General features: G+C 44.4%; 1 protein-coding gene across 1 annotated transcript; it reads right to left on the bottom strand.

Annotated features, from left to right (window-relative positions):
* Positions 1–5,084: 5,084 nt before the first annotated feature.
* On the bottom strand, positions 5,085–9,502 carry COQ7 (coenzyme Q7, hydroxylase). Its single transcript, XM_005018557.5, has 5 exons — positions 9,206–9,502; positions 8,099–8,213; positions 7,848–7,987; positions 6,388–6,456; positions 5,085–5,693 (listed from the first exon to the last, which is right to left on the bottom strand). Exons 1-5 carry the CDS (start codon positions 9,467–9,469, stop codon positions 5,616–5,618), a joined length of 666 nt encoding a protein of 221 aa, XP_005018614.5. The 5' UTR covers positions 9,470–9,502; the 3' UTR covers positions 5,085–5,615.
* Positions 9,503–9,719: the final 217 nt, after the last annotated feature.

A 9,719-nucleotide genomic window follows, 5' to 3' on the forward strand; every position in this document is an offset into this window, starting at 1 on the left:
AGTCCTCAAACCACCAACTTCAGAAATCCGTGACAGCTTGCTGAAATGCAGCTGGCAGAGAGTGCCTTTAGAACAGGCTGCAGAAAGCTATCACCCCTCGCCCCTGCTGCCTCCGCTCCAAACTGAGCAGCTGCTGGCAGGTGGCTGGCCAGCAGCCATAAAGAAAAGTGCTTCTAGTGCCAGTAGTCTTTTCTTATTCTGCAGTCCACAAAATGTATTTTACACAGCAGAAACACAAAGTGCATGTGTTTGGCTTGCTTTCATTGCTATCTCGGTGTACACGTGCCCATCTGTACCGTCACATCAATAAATCCACACATCCTAGGCGCAGGGAACATGAAAGAACAAATCACTGACACGCAAACAGTTGGGTAGAAAATAACAGCAGGGAAAAACAACAGCTTCAGGCATTCGTTTGAAGCCTGGAGTCTAAAACAAACAGCATGGGAGACAGCCAAGTTGGTCACTGGATCCATCTCTTGCTTTTGCATTCCTCTGTGCCAGCTCAGGAGCCACACTGCAAGGGAAGCATACTGCTCAGTGCCCTCCTTCCCCAGGACACAGTCCCACTGGCTCCTACCTTTTGCTGTAAAAGCCGTAACTGCAGTGGAAAGGCAGCAGGAATGATGCAGCCACACAGAAGACGTGTGCCCTGCTGCTGCCCTGGTACCTACTCAGCTCCTTAGTGTAAGGCTCAGGCAGAAGGAAGGTGAGATCTGACAGTAGCCTCCAGCTTTCCGAAGGGTACTTACCCAGACTGTGAATCTGTTTAGATCCCAGATAATCACTGCTTAGATTTGGGTCCTGCTGTGTAAAACAGTACCTTAGGGTGACACTTCTCAAAAACACGTGAAGGTAACAGGAGGCTGCATTTATTGAAAGCACTTAATGATGGAGAGCAGAATTTTCCTTCTAATGCAGTCAAGTTGTATTAGAGACCTGTTACCACTGTTCCAATTAACTGTTAATTCAGTTACTCAGCACTAACTCACACCCCCAGCTCCAGGTGTAAGTGCCAACAAGCTTTCTCCAATGCAAGTTAAGTTTTGCCACTCTAAGTGGGAGTTCAACTGCAGAGCTGCTGTCATTCCCTTAAATCTATTCAGGTTTTTCATCTCAGTCACTCCAGGGGAACAGAATTAAGAAGTGGTAAAATGAATGGTCCTTTTAAAAGCCCTCCTATCATCACATGTTCCTCCTTTAACCTGGCCAATACTTTAGACTTCCCCCTTTGAAGTCCTTAAGCTGAAAATACCTGCAGAACTCAACACAAGTGACATGCCACAAATTTGAAGCTGTTGACAAAGAGTGACTGGCACCTGTCTGAAATGATATCTTCCCTGAAGTCAAGAAACCATGCAGACAGAAAGGACCACACAGATTAAGTAAGCCCCTAAATGCTAGGGAAAATCAGAGAGGTACAATTCACGTCATCACTAGCATAAATTGTAGGCACATCCTCAGCCTACCTACAACAAGCCTCGCTCTATTACACTCAAGTAAGCCACTCAGATTTAGTCCAGACAAAGCTCAAGCCCGTTGTACCTGGCATTCATCTTGTATCAGTAATATTTATCATCTCAGACAGTGATCTAGTGCTCTGCCAAACAATCTGATGAGCCCCATTTTACATAACTCGCAGCACAACGTCCGTTCAGCTTATGTCAGCATTGTTACATTAATCACAGACACATGGATTTGGCTTTTGCTCAGCCTAGCTGCGGCAGCAAGAGACCAAAATACGTCCTGCCTATAGCCAGCTCCAAGCCCCTGTGGCGTCACACAGCTTTGCCATCCTGGCAGCTCTCTGGAGTTGAAAGGATGCAGATCTTCGGAGCTGTTTGGAACGTGCAGAGCCATCCTTTGCTTGCATGACAGAACTGCAGCTGTCTGCCCACTTCCCTTTGCTTGGCTTTCCCTTCCCAGAGCCAGCAGCTGTGCCTGCGGATGGTGCAGAGCTCTCAAAACATCAGGAAAAGCCCCGAAAGCTTGGCACAAGACCCACACCAGCTGCCTGTCTCTCCAGTCTGCCAGAAAAGGCATTGCCTGCATCCCTGATTGGGAGCAGCTTCAGGGAACAGGGGCCAGCCCCATCCCAGCACCAATTGAGGCAAGAAGCAGCATGGGAGGGCTCAGCTCAAGGCACAGGCCACAGACCCACAGACCCTCACCTCACTGAAGGAGGAGGAAACAATGCTCAAGTCCTGTGTTACTGCGGAGTGGCAAGAAGCCATTGTTACTCTGAGGGGAAGCATTTTATCTTACTGCATACTACGAGACACAAATCATGTTTATCTTCAGGCTCCCCCCAACCCAAAGGGGCTGTGAAGACCCCACCATCTCATCCGCTCCCTGATTTGAAAAGGCAGCATTTCACAGACTCCCCGTCTGAGCCAGGTTCCTTTTCCTCTGGCAGCACGACCCGAGCCAGAGCAGAGTTCATTGGGAGTCACTATGACAGCAGACTCATACAAGTGACATGCTTTGACTTCTGCCTGCCATTAACCTCTGCCAGGATGGCTGACATCAGCCAGCTTTTGTTCTGGCTGAAGACAACATACAAAAAAAAAAAAAAAGCACAGCCTTGCAGAAGCTCTGTATCACGCTTGACCACCACGCGTCTTTTTGCTGCCTGTTATCACTTTTTGTAGTCTTTCAAAACCTGAAATAAGTTTTGAAACAAAAAATGTCCATTTTGCATGACAAAACCTGAAAGCAACTCCATCTTATATGTCGAATAACAGAAGTGAAGAGTAACTGGCAGAAACAGAAATGCACAGCCATGAAATTGGCAGAACAGCTCACCCCCACTAACGGATGAGTGCAAATATGCTGCTCCAGTAAAAAGAAGGAACAAATCCTGATCCAGAACATAAAGCCGAGTTGTTCTCCCAATTCCTCCCTCATGCTCACAGCTAGAGACAGCATTACTGTCTGACAGCCTCCTCAAATGTCCACGATGTTTTCAGCTGTTGAGGACAAAGAACTTGCTGTGAACGCTTTCACAGTTACTGCAGATATGGCCAAACACAATGACCTCATACAGTGATTTACTGATGTTTCCACTCTTCGGCCAAACAAAACTCACTAAAAATGGGATTTGTCTCTCAAATGGTGTTGCTCCAAATGAGCAGTGTGTGATGGTTCCAGAGGCCAACCATGCTTGGGAAAAGGATCACATGGACCCTCCTTTGCCAGCAGCAAATTCCCTAACAGCACCACAGACATCCTTGGAGGATCTCTCTGACCAGCACCATTAAGAATGGCTTTGGCAGAGTGCTGTCGATGTAGGAAAGCAGCACACATGCCTCGACTGGTATTCAATCCTGAGGCAGCAGCTGAGAAAGCAGGCCACTGCCTGGCTCAGGGCTCCCAGTTTATTCCACAGGCCCACTGTATGTGTGGGTGTGTGACTCCCAGCTTTGATTCAAAACACTGTTCTCCCTCCTTGATTTAATCACAGACAGTGCTGCCCCATGCTGCCCTGTTATTGAAGTCTTTACAATAGAGTATTCATCAAGCCTTTTTTTTTATTATTTTTTTTTTTAATTTTTTTACTCAGTTATTAAAGTTCATGGCTTACATGACTGCGCTGCACATTCTTCCAACGCTACTTGCTACTTCTTCAGCCACTTCAGTTAACTATTCATTCATGCCAATTCCTCACTTCTTCAAACAATTTAGGAATTTTCCCACACCCAACCAGATCAATGTTTCAGGGAAATTAAGGTAAGAAGTTCAAGAGATTTAACATCTGTTCAAAGAACTGGTCAAGTCAGGAAGACATCTTAAGTGTAACAGGCCCTACCTTTAATAAACTCATGTTTACATGCCTATTGCTCACAACTGTCTGAGACTCAGGCAAGAAGAATGAGAATCCCTTAAATCTACCCTGCTCTGTTATGTAGTCCCTGAGAAAACAGTGATTTAGCTTTGAGTTCCTTACGTTATTCCAGTGGATGTGCAAACCAGTCATTGACAGAGAATCAAATACTACTTTGTTTAGACAATGTAAATAACATCTGCAGTTTGAGTATAACCAGGCCAGCCTCGCGATGGTTTGATAAAAAATATTCTCAAAGAATGTACAAAGCATCAGTCAGAATAAATCATACAAGAGTTTCTATATTAAGATTTTTCCTTCAGTCTAAGCTCCTTTACAAAAAAGGGAAAATAATCCTCTTGAAGAAGTCTTTCATGACAAATTACACACTGATCAGTACCTACAAACTGTAACAAAACTACTCAAAAAGGCAAACTCAGAGATGTACCTGGATTACATACTGCCTGAAACCTTACCAAGCACACTGATGCAGGATGTTCTGGGTTCCTGCGCACACCTCAGCATTGCTTCTCCTCCTCTGGTCTCAAAGCAGCTACAACATCAGTACATAGAATTGGTCAGCAACACAAGACTGGAACCATCACATAGCAACTCAATAAAAGAACTTAGTTGGCTTCAATAAAATTGTGTAGATTTGCCATGGCATGGTGGCCCCGTTCATTATTACGGTAATGGGCAACACTGCTACCATTTTATTTCTTGGTTTCTAGTTCCTTCCTTCTCGGCTAGGTTTACATCCATTACATCCCACATCCAGAGCTGACCTGTCAAGTTACGCCTGGCTTGCACATTGTTAAGACCTAACAACCAAAGCATGCAATCTTGCAAGAGGTCCTTTTCATCCCTAACAGTTTAAGGCATACTAATTCCATTGTACTTTCATCATCTCATTAGAGTTTAGCAGAGCAGATATGCAGAAGTCTGTCCTGTGCATTCCCATTGGTCCATGGCAGGATGTCAGCAAGAAGCAAGTGGAAATTGTTTGAAAGTTGAGAAAGCAACAGCTTTCTATTCAAGAACTACTGAAGACTAGACTACAGGCAAAGATAAATGTGAAAACTGTAAGAGAAAATTAAGTGCAATTCCACAGGTGCTCCAAGTTGCTCTCTCCTGCTGTATATACCCAGATAGTGCACACACTCAGGACAAATTCAAGGGAAGAAAAACTTAAATTAAAAATAATTCAGAATTGAGCCAATAGAAAACAAAACAATAAAACCCCCACAAATAAGTCTTCAAATGAGAGTCTTATAATAACAATCTTTATTCAAGAGAAACTGAAAAGAAATACTTACTAGGACTTCATGTACTTACCCTGAAAATAGAACTCAAGAATATGCTACTTATTCAGTATTAACCATTTTAAAATGAGCTCATGAGCTCCAGCTTATTTCAAGAACATATAAATTTGAAGGCAACAGAGAAGATAGTTACCACTTTCATACGTGCATATATATGTTCTATATATCCAAACTCTCTTTATACACACACATATATAAATCATGTATATACAACATATTTTACTGCCACCTTGTGAACAGTTTCTGAATAAGGAGGTTTAAGTCACATAGACCTAATTCTATCATCATTCACATTTAGCTCAACTGACTTTAGTGTAGATACCTTTTGAACAAGTACTCAACGTGATGGCAGAATCAGGTGTTTAATGAAGAACATTTTAAAAGCCTGAATAAAATAGATTTTAGTCTTCCACAGTTTTCATAATCTTTGGCTTCACAGTTTATTGCCACAAACATTATGGAAAATATCACTATATTCTTTCTGATAAAAATATTGCAGCTTTGCATCCAAGCTGTATTACTGTCTTCAGAACAGAATAAGCTGGTGCCTGTAAAACAAAGAATAAAAGATTAAATGCTCCTAGTAGAGTGGTGTTGTCTTTGAACTACATCTATCATAAAGAATAGTAAACATTTTAAAAATTTCACCTGTATTTTAACCTAATCTACCCTAGAGAAAACCAAATAAAAATTAATTCTAAATAAAGGTTCCATTTCACTACAAATATAAGCCAAGAGGAAAAACAAGTGAGGAAGCTACACATTCCTCCTCTGATATTCAGGGGAGCACAGTATTCTTCAGTAAACAAAAATACTTCAGTATTTCACCCCTTCTATCATGGTTGTGTTTATCTATCAAGATGATGCCTCAATTTTCCAACTGTATTAATAGCATTTATTAGCCATATTTTAAAAAATATTTAATTCAAACTTAAATAAGATCTTTACTGTCCAGAGGACAACTCTTAATAAAACACAATCACTAACACTTGACATGAGTTCCAACACATTCAAACCGTTCCAGAAATATGAAAGCTCTAAAATGCCGTGCTATGTCAGCATTTTCTTGTATTTATCTTCAGGAAAGAATATCATAGAATCATAGACTTCATGATTCTATGAATATCAAGCCCCTTATTTTCTTTTTCTCAAAGAAAAGGCTGTGTAACAGTCACTGAATAAGACAAGAGTGTCACACCTAGATCTTTGCTAAGAGCACCCATCAGTTAACATTGTACTTACTCCCTCAGCATCGTGCTCCAGCCCGATGTCATGGTGCTCCCGTTCATCATCCCGAAATTGCTTTATTATCTTTAAAAATAGCAGTTAATTAGTAAATGTACTTTGCAGAAAAATCAAGGCAGCTAGAATACAGAGCTACATCCCGTTGGCCGTTGTATACACCAGGGCTGGCATCTGAGGCTCATCTCTCTCAAAAGCTTCTCAAAATCCTGAACCTCCAATTGGCCAAGAAGGGGATTATTTACATCACCCCTAAAACCTATTCAAGAGTTCAAAAAGTCTTTAGAAAATTAAGCTATTGTTTAGTATACCACTGTGTTTTTCAATGTTTTAGGAAAACCTGTAGTCATACTGACTTGTAACACTAATTTCACACATACAACAGTTACTGACAATTTAATTAAAAAGAATTTAAGTCCCTGCCTTGCCAGACAATCAGTAACAGTGTCTTTCTGTAACTCCACAGGGCTTCTGTCCACTTTAGTATACTCTAAAGAACACTACTTTTCTCCTCAATTTTTTCAGCTAGTACATAAAGGTTTATAGAATTTCTTCTTGAGATACCTACAGATAATTAGGACTGCTTAATAATACACTCAGAATTTACACTCAGGTGCTGTCCCAACCCAAGTGGTTTGCATTGGTTTTACCTTTATTACTGGTCCTCCTCATACTGAGGCTCTGAATAACCTTGCTGCTCGTTTCCTCTGTATTTCACACTCACTTCTTAGCCCTTATTTTCATGGACAATATTTTCCTCACATACATCGGCACAATTTGATTACTTATGATACTATTTCGGTATCGACACAACAATTTGGAAGGATGCAGTCTTGGCTAAACATTAAACTAAGCACAGCTGAACACAGTAACGGTCAGCAGAGAGCTGGAAATGTGCACACAGGCCCTAGAGCAAGCTCCCACCACCCAGAGCACAAACGAGGTGAACATGCAGCACTTGAAAGCCCCTCATAAGCACCCTACAGGAGTGTGTCCCAGTTTGATGCTGGAAGTACTTGGGAACTAGTTCTCTTGCAGAGCTAACAAACATTAGCCCTGTCCATGCTCTGAAATGTTCAAAACTAGATACAGTCATATGCAGTATAAGCAAAATGTTACTATACAGACATTTTTTTTCTTTTTGTTTTCCTCTGAACCCTTCCTTTCATTTAAAAATAATCAAGATTTAAGTACAATTCTCCCAATCAAATGGAGAGTGATGAATTAACGAAAGTATGCTGAAACTAATCTTACATTTTAATCTTACTCCTCGATCAATTTAGTGTTACTGAAGGAACAGCCATCCTTTTATCCTAATGTTCCTATTGACTTTGGAATTCCAGATGATAGAACAAAGAGAGATATGCTGCAAATTCAATCAGCATATTGTTTTCTGAATCAAGTCACATTATGTAGTTCAATGAATTTGTTATGCTAGTTTTCAAGTCATGGTTAAATACCTGCAACAGCTCCTTGTACTTTTCTGGATCTTCTTCCATAAGAGTTCTGATCTGGTTGTTATAGTGATCCGATATGCTCTCTTCCACCGCCACCGTGCAAGCCATCGCGCCCTTCTTTCCAAGTAAAGCACTTCCAGCCCCTGCGATTGGGGTACCAAACAGATGCAAACAATGAAATCTGAAACAATGTAAAAAATTTAGGTACTTAAAAATTTCATAAAGCAAAACCAGCAGCAATGTGACAAACTCACCTAAAACAAAACCTGCTACATTCCAAAAAGGCAGCAAAACAGTAGGTCGAACTCTATAGGCAATCATTAACTCGTTAAACTTTTTCAAGTGGTCTTTTTCTTGATTCCACATTTGCTGCAACAAAGAAAAATGACAGCAAAGTGTAAGACCAAAAGAAAAAATTAAACATTTCCAATAACGCTAATAAATGAAAGAGTAAACTAAACAGCTGAAATCACACATAATGACTGTGAAGGCAACATTATTAACATCACAAAAAGGAAATGGGCAAGAAGGGGAAGTGAAGAGCTGACTGTGTGTGCTTGCAGCCTAGAAGGCCCACTGCATCCTGGGCTGCAACAAGAGTAGTGGCCAGCAGACCAAGGGAGGGGATTGTCCCCCTCTGCTCTGCCCTTGCGAAGCCCCACTTGCAGCACTGCGTCCAGGTCTGGAGCCTCCAGCACAAGAAGGATGCAAAGCTTCTAGAGCAGGTCCAGAGGAGGGACACAAAGACGATCAGAGGGCTAGAGAACCTGTCCTATAAAGAAAGGCTGAGAGAGCTGGGGCTGTTCAGCCTGTGGTGAGGGGGGGCCTCACTGCAACCTTTCAGTGCTTAAAGGGGGCTTCACAAAAAACATGGCGAGTAACTCTTTGCTCAATCGGATAATGACAGGACAAGGGGGAACGGTTTTAAACTAAAAGCGCAGAGATTTAGATTAGAGGTTAGAAGGAAATTCTTCACTCAGAGCGTGGTGAGGCACTGGCACAGGCTGCCCCATCCCTGAAGGCATTCAAGAGCAAGTCAAATGAGGCCCTGAGCAACCTGATCCAGCGGGTGGCGTCCCTGCCTGCGGCAGGGGGGGTGGCACGGAACGACCCGTGAGTCCCTTCAACGAGAGCCGTTCTATGACTCTAAGATAAGACAGTAACAGCTAGGCAACTTAAGAGTTCTTTTTACGCTCCAAGTGCTTTCCCCAGAGCACCAGGACAACACGCAGCAGTTCCCCCCCGATCAACCCCCCGCTCCTTATAAACCTAACCGCCGACTACCAGGCACACAGCTCGGGGAGCCGTGACCTTCCCCGTGCGGCAGCGTGGCGGGGCGGGGGCTGCCCGCAGAGCCCCACCTGTATGACGGGCCCCGCGGCCGACCGGCCCAGCACCGCCATCTGCCCGGCGTAGATGCGGTTGGCGCCGTACTCCCCGGCGTGGTCCACCCGGATGATGCGGTCCACCACGGCCCTGTTGATGCCGTCCAGGCTCGCCGCGGTGCTGCGGGGCCTGGGGGCTCCCCCCGCGACGGGCCAAGGCCGCGGCGCCCCCCCGAGTCCCCCCCGGGGCTGCCCCAGCGAGCGCCGCAGCGCCGGAGCCAGGGCCGCGGCCGCCGCCATTTTGCTCACCCCGCCGCTCCGCGTCGCGGAGCGCTGACGTCATCACCGCGGGCCGGCCTCCCGCCGCCCCGTCCCGCTCTCCCATTGGCCACCCGGCGCCCCCGTATTGGACAGCGCGGCTGTCAGTCAGAAGCGGCGTCTGCTGGTTGCCGTGGAGACGGGGCTGGGGAGGGCGGTACTAAGGGGGCGGGGGCTGCTGAGGGGCCGGCCGCGCGCCGCGGCTGGGCGGGAAGCGGCTGAGGGGCCCCGC

Source organism: Anas platyrhynchos, chromosome 15, assembly GCF_047663525.1.
Source record: "Anas platyrhynchos isolate ZD024472 breed Pekin duck chromosome 15, IASCAAS_PekinDuck_T2T, whole genome shotgun sequence".
NCBI classification, from domain to species: Eukaryota; Metazoa; Chordata; class Aves; order Anseriformes; family Anatidae; genus Anas; species Anas platyrhynchos.

Coding starts and splice junctions, on each gene's coding strand:
- COQ7 (XM_005018557.5), bottom strand. CDS start 9,469: ATGGCGGCGGCCGCGGCCCTGGCTCCGGCGCTGCGGCGCTCGCTGGGG. Junction 8,214..9,205: donor CCGCGGGGCCCGTCATACAG/GTGGGGCTCTGC, acceptor TCTTTGTTGCAG/CAAATGTGGAATCAAGAAAA. Junction 6,457..7,847: donor AGTACAAGGAGCTGTTGCAG/GTATTTAACCAT, acceptor CTATTTTTAAAG/ATAATAAAGCAATTTCGGGA.